General features: G+C 37.3%; 3 protein-coding genes across 3 annotated transcripts; 2 read left to right on the top strand and 1 right to left on the bottom strand.

The window, feature by feature from the left end:
• The first annotated feature begins 3350 nt into the window (after window positions 1-3350).
• On the top strand, window positions 3351-7015 carry LOC130981747 (oxalate--CoA ligase). The gene is made up of 4 exons (XM_057905411.1): window positions 3351-3629; window positions 3728-4814; window positions 5583-5686; window positions 6639-7015. Exons 1-4 carry the CDS (start codon window positions 3420-3422, stop codon window positions 6825-6827), a joined length of 1590 nt encoding a protein of 529 aa, XP_057761394.1. The 5' UTR covers window positions 3351-3419; the 3' UTR covers window positions 6828-7015.
• Window positions 7016-7423: 408 nt separating this feature from the next.
• LOC130981748 (tubulin beta-1 chain-like) lies at window positions 7424-9883 on the bottom strand. Its single transcript, XM_057905412.1, has 3 exons — window positions 9392-9883; window positions 8433-8702; window positions 7424-8313 (listed from the first exon to the last, which is right to left on the bottom strand). Exons 1-3 carry the CDS (start codon window positions 9783-9785, stop codon window positions 7634-7636), a joined length of 1344 nt encoding a protein of 447 aa, XP_057761395.1. The 5' UTR covers window positions 9786-9883; the 3' UTR covers window positions 7424-7633.
• LOC130981749 (actin-depolymerizing factor 12-like) lies at window positions 8297-13751 on the top strand. Its single transcript, XM_057905414.1, has 3 exons — window positions 8297-8305; window positions 12331-12590; window positions 13601-13751. The coding sequence occupies exons 1-3, from the start codon at window positions 8297-8299 to the stop codon at window positions 13749-13751; spliced, it is 420 nt and encodes a 139-aa protein (XP_057761397.1).
• Window positions 13752-18506: the final 4755 nt, after the last annotated feature.

Raw genomic sequence — 18506 nt, 5'->3', positions numbered from 1 at the left:
ATGACGGTAAGGACACCCTCAGGACTAGAGGACGCCGTGGATGTCTTCTTTCTCTTTCTCCTCAGGCTAGAAACCTCCACCACCACCTCCTCATCATCCGGATTGGGCACCGAACCCCCAGTCCCGACAACCTCACGGATTGGAGAAACACGGACCGCCTTGCCACCTTCAACCGAGGCGCCCTGAGCCGAGGTCCCGATCCCATCGGTTGCGGCCTTCTGCTCGGGAGCGTCTTTATCCTCCGGAGCATCAGGTTCCTTGGAGGCGGGTTGCTCGTCACTCTCCTCATCGTCGCCACCACCAAGGAAAGTTTGAAACAAGTCGGGAAGACCCGTCACGGACGCCGACATATCCACTGCGGGAAAACGAGTAAGGTCGGTTAGTCGTCACATAACATCAACAAGAAAGGAAAAAGATAAAGCGCAAAGTAAAGAGCTTCTCACAAATATAGTTACGACCGGAATCCCGATCACCCATGAGGAGGTGGGGATTTACTGGGTTCTTCCCAAAAACCGCGTTTAGCACCTCGGCAATCTGTTGATCTTCTACCGACATGTTTTTATAAACTACCTTAATAAAACTATTGGCTCCTGCCCCGAAGCTCCAATAAGTCGGGATGAGCCGTACCCCCTCCAGAGACAACCAAAAGGGGTGGCGACCTTTGGCCGGACGGACCTTAAAATACTTGTCCTTAAACCCATGGTAAGAATCTTCGAACAAGCCGAAAATCTTCCGACCCTGAGCAGCCCGGAAGGACATGAACCCTTTCCTATGTTTTCCCTGCTTGGTAGGGTTTGTGAGGGTAAAGAAAAAGAGGAAGACATCTACGGACACCGGCAGGTCGAGATATTCACAAACCATCTCGAAACAGCGGATCGAAGCCCAACTGTTCGGATGCAACTGCGACGGTGACACAGAAATCCGGTTTAAGAGCGCCATTTGAAAGGCTGAGAACGGAATGCGAACTCCGACTTGAGTGAACATGGCCTTGTAGAACCAAATCCAGTCAGCGACCTGGCGGGGTTGGAAGTTGATTTCATACAACCGCTCGTGAGCAGCCGGGACGAAGGCGTCATAATTGGCCTCCTCGTCAGTCCCGCCACACAGATACCCGGCTTGTCGGAACTCGGTGAGCTCATCTTCGCTCATTTGGTTGGGCGAATCCCTCACATCTGAGACGACCCAAGCATACTGGTCGTAAGCCGCAGGGTTAACGGATGCTCGGGAGACCGTGCGGGCCATACCTACATGGGGGTACTATCCAGTTAGTCTAAGAGATCGGTCGCTCGGGCCGAAAACAAACACCACCCCCCACGACTTCCCGACTAACGGCAAACAAGACTAAAAGACTAAAGGAACGAGAAAAAGCCTACCCTAGAATGGTACTTTCCCCCCTAACACGTCTACTCGCAACTAAAGCTACGCAGTAACATCAAAAGAACCAAATAACAAGCATGCAGAAGTAATGCATAAAAGGGAGGATGATCAGGAAAAATTACCTGAATTGATAAGAGGAAGATGGAGTTGAATCTGGTAAAATGCAAGAAACCCGAACGGAGGCACCACAGCAAAGCCTGGTAGCAAGGGGGGAGAGGGGAGAATAGAGGGTGCGGAAAAAGTACATAAAATGAAGAAATACCAAAACCGCTCGTTTAAAAGCTGCCTCCAGAGCGCGAAACGCCTGGGGGCAAAATGGTCTTTTCAAACGGGGTTTTTCACCCCATTATGAGCATTCAATGCTCGGCGCAGGAAACGAGGCGATGAAACGGTTGTTTGAGCAACCAAGAGACGCGCCTTGGGGGCACGTCCTCCCCACGAGCGACCGACCAGACGAGATACGAGACGACACGCCATTGGTAGCTCCCACGACTACCATTGGCGCGTGGGGGCACTGTTACGGCCCGGCCCAGAACCAGTTTTGGGCCGACCCGACCCATGTAACACCCGACCCGGGCACGCGCCCTACAACCGACCCGGACACGCGTCCTGTACGGACCACACGCGTGCTGCAGGACATCGTCCTTGGGAATATGGGCCTGTCACGTAAGGGGCCCACTACTGACATGTATATAAGGGGAAGATTGGCTCTTCCCCCGAGGTACGTCACATTCTCTCACCCCATCATTCTGCCCGCCTGCACATTGCTGACTTGAGCGTCGGAGTGTCTTTGCAGGTGGCACCCCCCCTCGTCCTTTCACCAGCACAAGTGCTCGCCAGCTCGGCAGACCCACAATCAGTGCGACCAGGACTAAGACATCCTCACCTATCCACCTTTGCATCTTCTGTCCACCCGACCTGTTCGGAAGCCGACCAACGAACATATATTAATATTGATGTACAAATTTTTTATTGGTTATTTTCATATGCAATAATGAGCGAAAATTTCTTAATTAATTTCTTTTGTAGATTTTATTAGTTTCTTTTAACTTTTCAAACGATGAATTATTTTACTATTAGCTTCTTTTAGCTTAAAGAGAAAACAGGCTAATACATAGATGATCAAAACAAAATTTGTTATATTTTTGTTAACGTAATTTCACATACTACTAGATCTAATTATTATATTTACATACATAAAAATATATTTGTTAAAAAAATGTAATAAGGAATTGATTTTTTAGTCAATATAAGACAAATTTTTAAATATCTTAAATTTTAAATTTTAAAATTTAAATTCTAAAAGAATTACAAGTTCTTATAATTAAGAATAATAAATTTTAAAATTTAAATTCTAAAAGAATTACAAGTTCTTATAATTAAAAAGTTTAATTATTCTGTTGATTTTTATAATTTTATAAAATTTTTAATTAGATTTTATATTTTTTTTTAATTGAGTCTTTGTACTATTTTTTTCAATTGAGTCTCTATATATATATTTTTTTATTTGAGTCGTTGTACCAATTTTTTTAGTTAGATTTTTATATAATTAAGTCAATTACTATTAAGAGAGACCTAATTAAAAAAAATTAGTATAAAAACTCAATTAAAAAAAATATAAAAATTTAATTAAAAATTTTACAAAATTATAAAATTAATAAAATAATTAAACCTAATTTTAAAAAAAATACCGATTACTTAAAAAATATGTATTTTTATATATTTTCACATAATAAATGGTGGCCAATTTAGAGAAAAGACATTGTGGGTAGTAGCAACAGGAGGATTGACTATGCAGTATGCACTGAAGTGTTAGCATGCACCTTCCACATAGACGATCCCTTGTTCCCTTCCACGTACCAAATTTGTTCTTCTCTATCACCTATCACATGTCACCGCCCCTGTTTCCTATCATATCATATTCTATTCTATTCTATTCTAAACTCTACACACACATATATATAGACGTCACCCATCTCCATATTCCATCAACAAAACACAACACAACGCTACCCATATTCTCTCATTAACAGCCCACACCAATGGAACAATCTGCCTCCTCCACTCTCACCGGACTTCTCCGCCGGGCAGCCGATACCTTCCCCTCCCGCCGCGCCATCTCTGTCGCCGGCAAGTTTGATCTCACCCACTCCCGCCTCCAACATCTCGTCGATATCGCAGCCAACCGCCTCATCTCCGCTGGCATCAAGCCCGGCGATGTCGTCGCTCTCACCTTCCCCAACACCGTCGAGGTTCGCCTCTCAAATTAAATAATTTTTATATTTTCTCTGTTCCATTTTATTTTGTTCAACAAATTAAATATTATTTATTAATTTTTAATATTTTGCAGTTTGTAATTACTTTCTTAGCTGTTATTCGAGCGCGTGCGACTGCAGCGCCACTTAACCCCGCGTACACTGCGGAAGAGTTCGAGTTTTATTTATCAGACTCAGAATCCAAACTTCTAGTAACTTCTTCTGAAGGAATCAAGCCGGCTCAAGCGGCGGCTTCCAAGCTCACCATCCCTTGCGCCGCGGCTTCATTAAATACACCCGAACAAGCCAATAATGAAGCAGCTGAAGCCGAATTCACCCTCTCCCTCAGCCACCGTCCTGACTCGGACTCTAACTCGGACCACGACTCGCTCTCCGGACTCACCAACGATCCTTCCGACGTGGCGCTCTTCCTCCACACCTCCGGCACCACGAGCCGCCCCAAGGGCGTGCCGCTGACTCAGCACAACCTCTTCTCCTCCGTTCGCAACATCCAATCGGTGTACCGACTCACTGAGTCAGACTCGACGGTGATCGTGCTCCCTCTCTTCCACGTCCACGGCTTAATCTGCGGATTACTCAGCTCTATCGGCGCCGGAGCCGCCGTAGCCTTGCCAGCGGCGGGGAGATTCTCCGCGTCGACGTTCTGGAAAGACATGATCAAGTACAACGCCACGTGGTACACCGCGGTTCCAACGATACACCAGATCGTACTTGATCGCCACCAGAACAACCCCGAACCGGTTTACCCGAAGCTCCGGTTTATTCGTAGCTGCAGCGCGTCGCTGGCACCGGCTATTCTGGGTCGGTTGGAGGAGGCTTTCGGTGCACCGGTTTTGGAGGCTTATGCGATGACGGAAGCCTCTCATTTAATGGCTTCGAATCCGTTGCCAGAAGATGGGCCCCACAAGGCCGGGTCCGTTGGAAAGCCCGTGGGGCAAGAGATGGGCATATTGGATGAAACGGGCCGGGTCTTGGAGGCTGAGGTTAACGGTGAGGTTTGTATTAGGGGTCCCAATGTGACGAATGGTTATAAGAATAACCCAGATGCTAATACGGCGGCGTTTCGGTTTGGTTGGTTCCATACCGGTGATCTTGGTTACTTTGATTCTGACGGCTATTTGCATCTTGTGGGTCGGATCAAGGAGCTCATTAACCGTGGAGGTATTTATTTATTTATTTATTTCTAACAAGTTTAATTTTGGTTCATGGACAAAATTTGACGTAATAATCTAATCAGATTTATACGTTTAAATGTGAAAATAACCTTTGTTAATATCATAATATATGATTAATTGTTATTTTCTACAAGTAGAATAGTAGGAATAACGTTGGTTTTCTCTTTGCATGGGAATGAGATGACAGCTGAGAATTATTCTAATCATCTAATGTCTAGGTTGAGAAAATCAGAGTACATTGAAATTTCTTACAATTGCATAATTGCATATTTGAATTAAATACTGCTTGTTTGGAGGTCTTTGGTCACGAGTCAGATGACGCGTGGGTTTTCTTATTGTTGTTTTATAATTTGTTATCTAGTAAACATTCAAGAAGCTTTTGCGCGTTGGATTATTGTTACAAGATTTTGACATGTTGAATTCAATTCAATCAAGTACGTAGCAGTTTGAAACGGTTGGAAAATCAGAAGTGAAACTGACTTTTTCCTTACCTGATAGTCCAAGGAGTTGAACAATATTGGTTGAAGTTGGCTTTCCTAGTTTGGTATCAAGCTGGTTATGAGTTGTGTGGCGGTGTGATAGTGATGTTAATAGCTTTTTGATTTGATATTATCTTCTTGATAGATGCAATTGTTGTCAATTATGACCCACTAAATCAAATCACAGCAATCTGTACATGTTACCAACTTATATTACATAGAAATTATGCATGATTACATATTGAATTATTGATTGAGTTTTATATATTTTGTAGGAGAGAAAATATCACCAATAGAAGTGGATGCTGTCCTCCTATCTCATCCTGATATTGCTCAGGCGGTTGCTTTCGGAGTTCCCGATGACAAATACGGCGAGGAGGTATGTCTTTTTCTTATTTTGTTTTTTGGGCCTTCCATTCCTTTGTCTTTTTCCCCTTAGCAATCTAACCCAAATAATAATGGAACTCTCAAAGATTAAAACAGTTGTCCCTATGTCCAAAAAAAAAAAAAAAAAAAAGAAAACAGTTGTCCCACTTTGTTTCACACACTATTTATTTTCATACACCATACAATAAGTGCACAACAGCCATTTTTGCTTTATTATAATCAATGAATGAGTTTCACATACATAACTCTAACTCATATGCCTGAGGCCCTACCATGTGGGGTCACGTGTACCTGAAAGTTGAATTGATCTGAGGTTTTATGTGGTGTTCAATTTCTTTTGCTTTGTATGCTTCTACAACTAGGTAAAGGTCACGCTTTAATCACGTTAGTAACATTATGTGGCGTACAAAACATTGCTGATTGTGAAGCTCAAGCTCCAGAACTAATATAGAAGTTTGGCAAATGGAATATGCTACCAAATATGAAATTATCAATTTGCTAACTTCATTCTCCACCGAAAAATAGCAATAAAATAAATAATTTATGGTCCATGTCTTGAAAGCGATTTCCCATGGTTTATGATCCATTACACTTTAACCTTTAGATCCCGTAAAAATAATAAAAATAAATAAATAAATAAACTTTAGATGCCTTTCTTGTTAGGGAAAGACAGCTACTTATACCTGTAGACTGTAGTAGCCACTTGTTTTGTCGACATGTGAATTGTGAAATACTTTATATGACGTTTATTTCTATTTTGAAAGAATTTAATTTCCTTTGAAATACAATGTTTCGAAGATTAATATGTAACTGCTTAAGAGATGTGTAAACATCGCACTTTGTTTTGTTTGTATACTAGGCTATATAGATAGATATGCATGAACTTATGAACTTATCAACTTTGAGTTGATCTTGGATACTTATATTTTTTTCCCTTTGTACAGATAAACTGTGCAATCATCCCAAGAGAAGGGTCAAACATTGATGAGGAAGAGGTGCTGAGATTTAGCAAAAAGAATCTTGCATCTTTCAAAGTCCCCAAGAAGGTCTTCATCACTGATTCATTGCCCAAGACAGCCACTGGCAAGATTCTACGCCGCCTAGTAGCTGAACATTTTGTCTCTCAAAAATGATATGCTTGCTGGAGTACCTCACCTTGGACCTTTACTTCCTGGCCAATAAAGGGTTGGAGTCTATAATTATTCATAAATGTTGACAATGTTGGTATTATGAGGAACAAAAAAGAAACATGCAATTAGCATTCAACATTGTAATTTTATGATTGTGAGGGGTTTACAGATTACAAAGCAACGTTTTTACATGGGATTAATTTTGTAATTCTTTTACATTTTAATTTCATTAGTTATGTGATGAGATATAGAATACTAATAGTGTGTTGATTTTGTAGGCAAATTCTAAAACTTGAATTTCTTAATTCTATACTCTGGATAAGTGAAAATAACACATGTACCAGGAGAATAAGAAACAAGCATCCGAGAAACAATTATATAACTGTCAGTGCTGGTTACGAGAATCCAATTTAGAATCAATAATCAATCATTTGGATAAGGTTAATATCATCTACACTGATCTACATCCCTCCAATTCGTTAACCGCTTCATAATACCGAAGCTCTTGATCCAAGTGTTAGAAATGACAAAAAGCAAAATCACATTCATTCCAATATTTAGTAAGATCACCTTAAGTTAAAATCAACAGGAATGCACCATGCAACACATAACCCACCTAGGCTTCAATCAATCAGTTTAGAAAGAGTTAAACATAATCAGAAAGGAAATAATACTACAAGTCTACCACTACAGTACCCATAAGGATATAATAGAACAAGTCAACTCCCTTTCCAGGCAGAAAGGGGAAAAAGGAAAAACATCAAATCCCACAGCACACAGAACAACACACAGTTCAATTACACTACCACTTAAGCCTCTTCCTGAACTTCCTCATCTTCATACTCTTCATAATCTTCGTCATCGGCAGTGGCATCTTGGTATTGCTGGTACTCAGCTACAAGATCATTCATATTGCTCTCAGCTTCTGTAAACTCCATCTCATCCATACCTTCACCAGTGTACCAATGCAAGAAAGCCTTTCTGCGGAACATGGCTGTGAACTGCTCACTCACCCTCCTAAACATTTCTTGAATGGAGGTGGAGTTGCCAATAAATGTTGACGCCATTTTCAAACCAGATGGTGGAATGTCACACACTGTGGATTTGACATTGTTGGGGATCCACTCAACAAAGTATGATGAGTTCTTGTTCTGGACATTGAGCATCTGCTCATCAACCTCTTTCGTGCTCATCTTACCACGGAACATCGCAGATGCAGTCAAGTAGCGACCATGACGGGGATCAGCAGCACACATCATGTTCTTGGCATCCCACATCTGTTGTGTCAACTCAGGTACAGTGAGCGCTCTATACTGCTGTGACCCACGAGATGTGAGTGGGGCAAAGCCAACCATGAAGAAATGCAATCGAGGGAAAGGAATGAGATTCACGGCCAGTTTGCGAAGATCTGAATTGAGTTGACCAGGGAATCGAAGACAGCAAGTTACTCCACTCATGGTAGCAGAAATTAGATGATTCAAGTCTCCAACTGTGACAGAATACACCAACGCAATTTAGAAAAATAATCAGAAAAATTCAAATGTCAGTGGAAATATGCATGCAAACTTAAGACAGAAATGTTAGTTAGAAAGCAGAACATAAACTCACAGCTGGGAGTAGTGAGCTTCAAAGTGCGGAAGCAGATGTCATAAAGAGCTTCATTGTCCAGAACCATGCACTCATCGGCATTTTCAACAAGTTGGTGAACGGAGAGAGTAGCATTGTAAGGCTCCACAACAGTGTCTGAAACCTTAGGGGATGGGAAAACAGAGAAAGTAAGCATCATTCGATCAGGGTACTCTTCCCTGATCTTAGAAATAAGAAGTGTTCCCATTCCTGAACCGGTTCCTCCACCCAATGAGTGGCACACTTGAAACCCTGCAAAAACAAGCAGGATTCTAAGCTCGTTGCTCACCAGTTACTCAAAACACAGATAACAAGAAATTTCAAATAGAAATCAAACAATAGCCATCATAACGTAGCACGCTCGCTCCTATTCACGCACAAAATATTTACATAACATGAAGAAAATAACAAACAAATTATGCACATTTTCATATCACAGATTAGTATGATTTAGTTACTATGATATTCTAAACTATGGTGGCAATTTTACGTAATTACATAATAAATAAAAAAGAGCTGGCATGGTACCACAGTCTCGTAACACAGTTGAATATCGGGCATACGAGTTATCACTCGTTAGTAGTAGTGGTAGAAAACGGAGTCCCAAGGAAATAATAAAAGCGAAGACAGCAAAAAAGCTAGATTATTAGCATTTGAACTTTTTTCTCATTTTGATATTTTTAAATTTGAACTCAAAATCGGTCGCTACTACGGATTTATTGAAAAATGTCCACACTATACTGATAATTTTTCAAATATTAGTAAAAAAAATGAGAAGTAGTAAATCTGTCAGAAATGAAAAATCGAAGCTCAAAAAATAAAAAGACGAAACAAGCAACACATCATCATCCAGATCAGCAACCAAGAACTAAACCCTAACACATTGCAAGTTCAAACGCAAACAAAAACAAATTAGAAGCACCATTGACTTGACGACTTACCTTGAAGGCAGTCACAGTTCTCAGCTTCCTTCCTCACCACATCGAGAACCGAATCGATCAACTCAGCTCCTTCTGTGTAGTGTCCTTTCGCCCAGTTGTTCCCTGCCCCGGACTGCCCGAAAACGAAGTTATCAGGCCTGAAAATCTGCCCGTACGGCCCGGATCTGACGCTGTCCATCGTCCCTGGCTCCAGATCCATGAGCACCGCGCGTGGAACGAACCTCCCGCAACTCGCTTCGTTGTAGTAGACATTGACTCGTTCGAGTTGCAACTCGTTGTCGCCTTGGTACCTCCCGGTGGCGTCGATCCCGTGCTCAGCGCACACCACTTCCCAGAACTTTGCTCCGATCTGGTTCCCGCATTGGCCTCCCTGGATGTGCAAGATCTCACGCATCTTCGAAGCTGAGTTAAGTGAGGTAGTGAGTAAGTGAGGTAGTGAGTAAGTGAGTGAGTGTGACTCGGTGAAGAACAAATCTGAGAAATCAAGTTGACGTTAGAGAAGGGTTTGTTTGTTTTATAGGTGGGAATGTAACGGGCCTATGACGGCGTTAACCTGGGGTGTGGAGTCTAACGGAGCCGTTGGGCGTTGGGTTCAAAAAGTGGGAATTTAAATTTTGAATCTGAATGGGGAGTTATCCTGTGTTGTTGTGCTTATTTATTTGATGACTCACTAACCGTTGGATATCTTTGTCTGTACGTAACAGTGATGTCTGTACGGTTGAGATACCTTTCAGGTTTGGGGCCGTGAATGAGAGGATTGAGGCCCTTATTATTCTTTTTTTTTTTGCGTTTGGGCTTTCGAAGAGCTGGAAACAGTGCACGTGATATATGGGCTGGATCACGTGAGTGGCACTTGTCTTGCTCAAGCTTTTTAATTTTTTATCCCCTTTCGAATTTTCTATTCAGACAAAAAACAAAAATGAGAGAGGGAGAGAATTTTACAGGCAATGATGCAAGGACAGAACATAATTCTCCTGCCAAAGGAACTATTTTCTCTCAAAAACAAATGTAATGTTAATTTTCAATATTTGTTGTGTTTTTCTTAATACGAATTATGAAAATGTTAAATCTACTTACTATTAAAAAAGAATGTTAGAAAAATAGTAGAAATTATTATTTTTGACCAATAATATTTAAAAATGCAAACTAAAAATATATTATTAGATTATTCTAAAAATATTAGTAAAAAATAATAAATACTATTGGTCCTAAAAAAGTTTTCATCCTTAATTGATAACATTATACATTGGTACTTGTTGTTTCAATATATTGAGGCCTGAAATCATTATACTAAAAGATTGGACATGTTTGCTATTTTGTACTAGTGATGATTATTGTCGAAAAAAACCAGATTTATTTTGTAAAGTTTCATTTGTTTCCAAGTGTAACAATGGGAGTTAGAGCAATTCTACTTTGTTTCACGTTAGCCAAAATTGATGGTGGGGCTGTTGAAGAAAAAGTTTAGTATAAACAATAAATAATGTAGAGAGTAGGATCTTCTTTTTGTACCATTGACAACAAATGAAGCAAAGGTCTCCGTCATAGACAGTGACCACTGATCACACACAACCCTTCTTCACAAAGCTATGCCCACCTTTCCTACACTTTTCATCCTCTCCAATAATAATAATCTTCATCATTATATAAATCATTTTATTGTTCCTTGAGTTCTCATTATTGTTCTTAATATATAACTCCTCCATGCTGAACACCATGTATATCCCACAAGCCGCAATTGTCTTAAACAAGCAAATCTAACTGGTAAAATAGAAAATCAAATTAACATAAATAAAATACTAACTATTAAGATACCATTGACTTAACAATGTGATATCATATATTACTATTAAATAAAAATAATAAAACTCTAGTAACACGTTTTTAACATGTATGTATTTTCTGCTTTTCTTTTCTTTCTATTTTTTTTCCAAGCAATTTGCGAAGCGCATGCAATGGAACTAATTGATGGATAGAAATATAGTACCTTGTTCATTTGTGGATGTGATAATCCATGGTAGTTTAGCTATATTTTGACCCTTGTTTCCTCCCTCAAAATTCTCTTGCCCCCTCAGTTTTTATCTCTCTGCTTTCATATAATCCTTTTTATCCACCAAAATAAGAAATTAAGAATCTCTTACCCTCTCCTCTCTCTCTATCTGTTCTTTCTTCCTTTCTTTCTCATTTCTCTTAGGATTTTTTTTTTTAGCATCGGCAGCAACATGGTACGATTTTCTATCTCCCTCTACCTTAATCAATATAGCTCTTCATTGTATTCTCAAGCTCATGCATTTAAAGAATGTGCAATATAATAATAATAGAGAATTATATTAGAGTTAATGGTCAAATTAATTTTAAAACATGAATCATCTTTTAAATTTGTTTTTTAAAAAATTTATTAATTAAATTGATTTTTTGAGTATTATAAATTAATTATTTTTATCTTTCCATCAATTTTTGTCAACAATTAATAATGTAAAATGTTAACAGACAATATATATGACATCTAACATGTCTAATCGGACGTTAGGTGTCATGTATGCTATCTATTCATATTTTTTTATCATCCAACAATAAAGTAATTGAAAGACATTAGTTTATAATTTTTAAAAGACTAATTTGATCAGTAAAATCTTTTATAAACGAATTTGAAAAACGAGTTATCTTTTAAAAATCTAATTTTAATATTATGTCAGTGTAAAATTGTTTTGTACGTATATCCAATCATATAACGTCACATTATTAAAAATAAAATTTTTTATATTTACTGTGTGAATAGCCATAAAAAAAAATAATTGTAATTGTATAACTGTATCAAATGTTTTATACTATCGAAACATCAAAATTATACTCATCTTTTTAAGAAGTAATTTGTCTATTAACCCAATAATAATATTGATAGACTTAATTTTGTTTCATGAAATGATGTGTGTTTAAACTAGGCGAACGCGGCGTCAGGAATGGCAGTTAGCGATGAATGTAAATTGAAATTCTTGGAGTTGAAAGCAAAGAGGAATTCCCGTTTCATTGTATTCAAGATTGTGGATCAAGCAGTGGTGGTGGACTCCATTGGAGGCCCACAAAATACTTACGACGATTTCACGAAGGCTCTGCCTCCAAATGAGTGTCGTTATGCTGTCTTTGATTTTGATTTCACCACTCATGAGAATTGCCAAAGAAGCAAGATTTTCTTCATTGCCTGGTAATTAATTATAGTTCCAAAATCTATTACTTATATCACAAGGTAACAAAAACTTGCCAATAAATAAATGACCATCATACTCGAATTCAAGGTATAATCACTTCAGTCTTAGTCATGATCTTTGTACCATGGGACTCATAAGTCAAATCTTATAAGATCAATGGTTTAAATTAGGGTATATTCTTTAAATATCATTAATTCATATATAAAGAACAGAAATAATTTGGGAACACACACAAAATTAACTATCAAATTAACCATAATATATTTGTATATAAATATATGTGTTGTTTAATATATTTTTAATATAAATTTCGTATTGATTTTGGTATATAAGTAACATAATGAATGTTTGGTCCAAAATGAATATCATTTATTGAAGGATAAAATAATGAGTATTGTTAGGCAGCCAATGATCTAAGTGTAGAATGTGTACTTTAAATTGATTTTGGAGTTCACCAAGAATCGAACTCGACTTTTTGGATTTAGAATTCTAATATCATGTCATTATACCACTCATTCCAAAAACTTCAGGGAAATGATAACACTAATGGTTATATCTCGAATATTCCCTAAACCTCCATTGTTCACATTGTACAAATATTCAATTAGCTCCCTATACTTTTTCTAAAATAATACATTAATAGTTTAATGATTATTTGATGGTAGAAATTTACATGTAATTATTTTCATGTGAAGTTGCTAGTTGAGAATTCTTAGATACAATTTAGTCGAAAATATTAAATCATTTAACGATTTTTAACTAACAACTTCATATGAAAATAATTGTACGAGAGTCTCCACCTTATTCGAAACACAAGAATTTCACCTAGAATTGCATTCAATTTAATTATAGTATCAAGTTTGATTTATACATGGCAAACAACCCAAATAAGAAAATATTTGGTACAAGATAGAACTCTAGGAAAGAGCAAAAGCATATAGCTAGAAATGGAAATGTGAGGGTGATGTCTTTAACTTTGTTTTCATGTTTCTAAACTAATGTGTAGGTCTCCAGATTCAGCAAAGGTGAGACAAAAAATGGTGTATGCGAGCTCCAAAGACAGGTTCAAGAGAGAACTTGATGGTATTCAGGTTGAGTTGCAAGTAACAGATCCTAGTGAAATGAGCATGGACATCATAAAAGCTAGGGCATACTAATTAATGAGCTAGCTAAATATATAACTATAACATTGTTCTTCAATTTTCTTTCTTTGATGCTTTCATTTTCTTTGTTCCTTTGGATGAAAAGTTCAGAACTTTAGTTCAATGTATTATAGGTTTATTGTATATAGTAACAGTGCACTCTATTTTTATTTCTCTTTCCCATCTTATTTACCATTTACAAACTTGAAATTATGTGTAATAGATCTGTCATTGTTGATAGATATTATTGTAATTGAATGGTTAGTTTTGATTTTAATATATTGTCATGTATGATAATCAACAAGGAATGCACCTTACTAAAGAAAATTGAAAGGACTAATCTTACTTAACTATGATAATCTAAGATTATTAGAGCTTACAAATTTAATCTAAAAAATTCTATGGTACTTATAAAATTTATGTCTAACGTATCTGAAAAATGAGGCATAAAAAAGTAAATCTCACTATTTATATTTATGTCAAATAGTTAAAAAAATTAAATATGTGAGAACACATTTTTAATCTATTAGTCAATTATAAAAAGTAAATGCTTATACCTAAATATGGTTGAAAGTCACCGTTCATTTTAATCAGTAAATACTATAGCAACTTAAATGACTGAATTGTTAGAGCTTTTTAATATTAGTTCTAATTTTATTTTTATTTTAAATTCTACAAAATGATATATAATTATTTGTAAGATTATATATTATAAATAATAATTTAAAATTAAAAGTAAAATTTATTTCTCAAATGCTTTGTTTTAATCAGTTAAAATTTTATATTATTTTTAATTATTTTATCAACATAATTATACAAATAGTAAAATTTTATTAATTTTTTTATCAAAATAATATTATATTTTTAAGATGATATTAATTTTATTTTATTAATCAATTCTAATACAAATTTTAATTCTAAATCAATTGATCTTTTGAAAATATAAAAAGAGAAAGTATACGGAGCCAATGAAAATTTTGTACGATAAGTATAATGAAGGTTTAGAAAGTATTAGAAATATAATAATTGGTGTTACATTTTTCTACTAGGTTAAGCTTTTGGGATGAATAATTTCATGACATGTTATTAGAACTCTAGATCCGAAAGGTTAAGAGTTCGATCTTTCGTGAACTCCAAAATATTTATTTATTCCTGATATTCGGATAGGTGATGTTCATTTTATTCATATTGGACCAAAGATTTAGCCCAACTTAGATTTGGATTAAAACTTGAAAAAGTTTAGAGGGCCAGCAATTTTATTAAATTTTGGTCAGCATATAACCAGCAGAGAAATGTGAGCCATTAGATGAAATTTCACACCAATCTTACACCATTAAATCATCATTGATGGCTATTTGATGACTACTAATCACAAAAGTTGCTCGTCCTAGCATTGCTGTTAAAACTTCATAACATAAAGTTGATTATTCACATCATCAAAAAGATTGGAAAATCCAATTCATATTCTCATGCAGCACCATTTCAATAATTTATCACAATTTTATCTCTATAAGAAAGCACTCAAAAGTCTCTGTAGTTTATTATTATTAAAGAAAGTAACAAAAACTACAATAATGACATTGTGGTAACTTACACTTAATTAGATAACTACTTAGAAAAAAAAAAGCACACTAGATTTTATTCCTCCCCAACATAAACATTAAGTAAATAACAAAACTACACGCAAACAAATGAAAATTCAGAAGTAGCATTGCAATTTGTACCACATGTTATCAAAGAAACCAAAATAGACAAATCTCCATGATTTATAGATATAGAAAAGAACAATTATTCCCCCAAACCCCATGATGGATCTAAAACCCATAATCACAAAGAACCAATTTATTCCATGCCCATTGTTCTCTCTTTTGTTGTCACCGCTACTAGAAACCTTCTCATTCAAACTGCAGTTGACTGTTAAAGATAAAATGATTACCAATAAAACTTGATATTTTAAAAGTTTGAAGACATGCAAGTTTAGCACTGTGAAAGAAAGGAGAGCTTGCATGCTTCTAAACCTTTCAAGCATCAAATTTTATTGGAAGCATTGATCATGCTGCTTGCAACTAACACATATATTAGAATATAAGTTTGTATTGTAAATTATGTTTTGAGTGTGAATGTCATGAGTAACTCCCTTAAACTTTCACCTATTTATAGTGACACCACACACACATGTGATGAGTAATTTTTCTTTCTTTCTCTTAATCTTTATTATTCATTCACCGTTTTTGTTGACTAAAGAAAAGTTTATTACCTAGCTAGAAAAACGTTTTTAAAATTTGGAAAATTGTTAGACATACTATTAAGACGTCCTTTCTAAAGTATATGCAACATAATTTAATATAAAAACAAAAAATCAAAATTGATTTCATGCGTCTACATATATAAACTACAAAATGTAACCATAGACGCATTATTATTGTGTGTTTGGTTTCATTTTTTTTTTCTTCTTACAATAAGAAGAAAACACGTCTTAATTTTATTTTCTCTCAAATTTAATATATAATGAAAATTTTTTTAGTAAAAGTTTAAAAAATCTGAAGATATATAACTATATAAGTCTTCGTTGAGTTACTCGCAGTGACGTTGAAGATTAAGTAGCTAGTGATATATTATGAAAGTCAAGTCAAGCCAATAAAAACAAGAATAATTATTAAAGTTTGAATGATTGAATGTCGAAGTTTCTTAAGTATTTCTCAAATTTCAAGAGTTTGATACTCTAATTTATTTCGTTCAGTAACACTTCTACCACTTATATATGTTTTTCACTTAATTACTAATCAATTATACAAAGGAAAACAACTGATTACCCATTCCACACGTCTCTAAAGTCTTCCAACAAGCACGTAATTGAGTAAATTTTTCAAGAAGTGACATTGAAAGTTAAGCTAATAATAAAAGCAAAAGTACGTTCATTATTTATGGATACAATTATACACTTTTGAACACGTAATTTTGCAATGTTGAGGTTTAATTTCTTCGATCTTTCTTGTTTAAAGAGAGATTAATTTTAAAAAAAAAAAGACTTTTTAATAGTTAATAATTACTTTTAAATTTTAAAAATTATTTTATTAAATATAATTGTCATTTTTTGTATCTATATTAAAAATTATTTGGACGAGAGAGGGTCCTTTTACCCCGATTTACTAGTTTGTTTTCTTGTCTTGAATATTGGAGTAGATATTTCTTTTTTTTTTTTTTCTCTTTGAATTTTTAATCTCAATGTCTACAGCAAAAATGTTCGGTTGGTCGGATACCGGACGGGTCGGAAAAGGTTCCCTGAATGTGGACGTAGGTTCCGCTTGGTTCGGGTCGTGGAGAAGCGACTGGAGCAGACGACTTCCCGGGTTCTTCGCGTGAAGGGGGTGTCACCTGCAAAGACACTCCGACGTTCAAGTCAGTCAGGTGTGTAGGCGAGAGAATAGGGTAATCTTGTTAGTGGCGTACCTTGGGGGAGGGGTAGGACCCTCCCTATACCCTTTCAGTAGGGCAGGCCCCACAGGGGGAGGCCTCCTTCCTGAAAGTTTCCTTTCTTACAGCTGTCACACAGCTGGTAACATTGGTGTGCCCGGGTCGCGGATCGGACGGGTCATGTATGCGAACCCGACCAAGGAGATCGGGTTGCCTGTGGGCCGGGTTGGCCTAAGTACCAGCTGGGCTGGGCCGTAACAGTGCCCCACGCGCTAGCTGTGGCCGTGAGCGTCGTGGTTCACGTGTTTAACTCTATTGTAGGTGCATTGTCGCTTTGCCGGCTATTCGTGTCCGGGACGTGCTTTCCACGCGCGTGGGCTTCTTCGATTCGGGGGGTGTCGTTTGACGCCTCGCTTTTCGCGTTGGTCATTAATGCTCATAATGGGTTATTTCAAAACCTATGAGTAAAGACCATTTTACCCCTTGCCTTTCGCGCTTCCTGAATCAGTTTTTTGGTTCAGTTTCCTTTCCCACTTCCACATTCTCATACCACTCTGCGTTACACTCGCCTCCTTCATTCTCTCTTCTTCTAGTGCCATCTCTCGTGCCGCTTGCATTCGCCCTTCTAATCCCTTCAGATTAACGCAAACACTTCTGGTAAGCTTCCGTTTCTTTGCTTTTTGATTTTCGTAGTTTCATGCTGCTGTTCATGCCCTTCGTTTCCTTGGTCCATTTCTGTATGTGTACTACTTCTTTGTATGCATGTTGCTGTCTGATGGCATTAGTGTTAAGTAGGGGGGTTACCATTCTAGCACACTGGGTTTAGGATGGCCTAAGTTTGCTTCATCCATGTTTGGTTGTAGTCGCTGTGTAGGTGGAATGTAGTTTTGGATTAGTTCTGAACTTCCGATCTCTTAGACTAACTGAGTGGTGCCCCACTGTAGGTATGCCTCGTCACGTTGCACAGGCTTCCGCCTCGAGCGCGGCTTACGATCGGTATGCCTGTGTGACTTCCAACATAAAGGATTCTCCTAGCCAAATGGGTTTGGAGGAGCTAACCGAGTTCCGTCAAGCCAAGTACTTGTGTGGCGGGATTGACGAGGAGTCAAACTATGATGTTTTCATCCCCGCCCCTCATGAACGGATATACGAACTCAACTTGCATTCCCCCAAATTGTCGACTGGATTTGGTTCTACAAGGCAATGTTTACCCAATTTGGGGTTTACCTTCCCTTCTCCTCTTTTCAAATGGCGCTACTTAACCGATATTTCGTGGCGCCGTCGCAGTTGCATCCGAACAGCTGGGCTTCCATCCGCTGTTTCAAGATGGTGTGCGAATATCTCGAGCTGCCGGTG

Source organism: Arachis stenosperma, chromosome 5, assembly GCF_014773155.1.
Source record: "Arachis stenosperma cultivar V10309 chromosome 5, arast.V10309.gnm1.PFL2, whole genome shotgun sequence".
In the NCBI taxonomy this organism is placed as follows: domain Eukaryota; kingdom Viridiplantae; phylum Streptophyta; class Magnoliopsida; order Fabales; family Fabaceae; genus Arachis; species Arachis stenosperma.
Note: the sequence above shows the minus strand (reverse complement) of the source record. Positions and strands in the feature narration are given on the sequence as shown.

Bases quoted from the DNA above. Each gene is read 5' to 3' on its own strand.
- LOC130981747 (XM_057905411.1), top strand. From the start codon at position 3,420: ATGGAACAATCTGCCTCCTCCACTCTCACCGGACTTCTCCGCCGGGCA. The intron at 3,630-3,727 runs GTTCGCCTCTCA...AATATTTTGCAG, and splicing joins CCTTCCCCAACACCGTCGAG to TTTGTAATTACTTTCTTAGC. The intron at 4,815-5,582 runs GTATTTATTTAT...TATATTTTGTAG, and splicing joins GGAGCTCATTAACCGTGGAG to GAGAGAAAATATCACCAATA.
- LOC130981749 (XM_057905414.1), top strand. The intron at 12,591-13,600 runs GTAATTAATTAT...ACTAATGTGTAG, and splicing joins AAGATTTTCTTCATTGCCTG to GTCTCCAGATTCAGCAAAGG.
- LOC130981748 (XM_057905412.1), bottom strand. From the start codon at position 9,785: ATGCGTGAGATCTTGCACATCCAGGGAGGCCAATGCGGGAACCAGATC. The intron at 8,703-9,391 runs GTAAGTCGTCAA...TTGTTTTTGCAG, and splicing joins GAACTGTGACTGCCTTCAAG to GGTTTCAAGTGTGCCACTCA. The intron at 8,314-8,432 runs GTGAGTTTATGT...ATTCTGTCACAG, and splicing joins GAAGCTCACTACTCCCAGCT to TTGGAGACTTGAATCATCTA.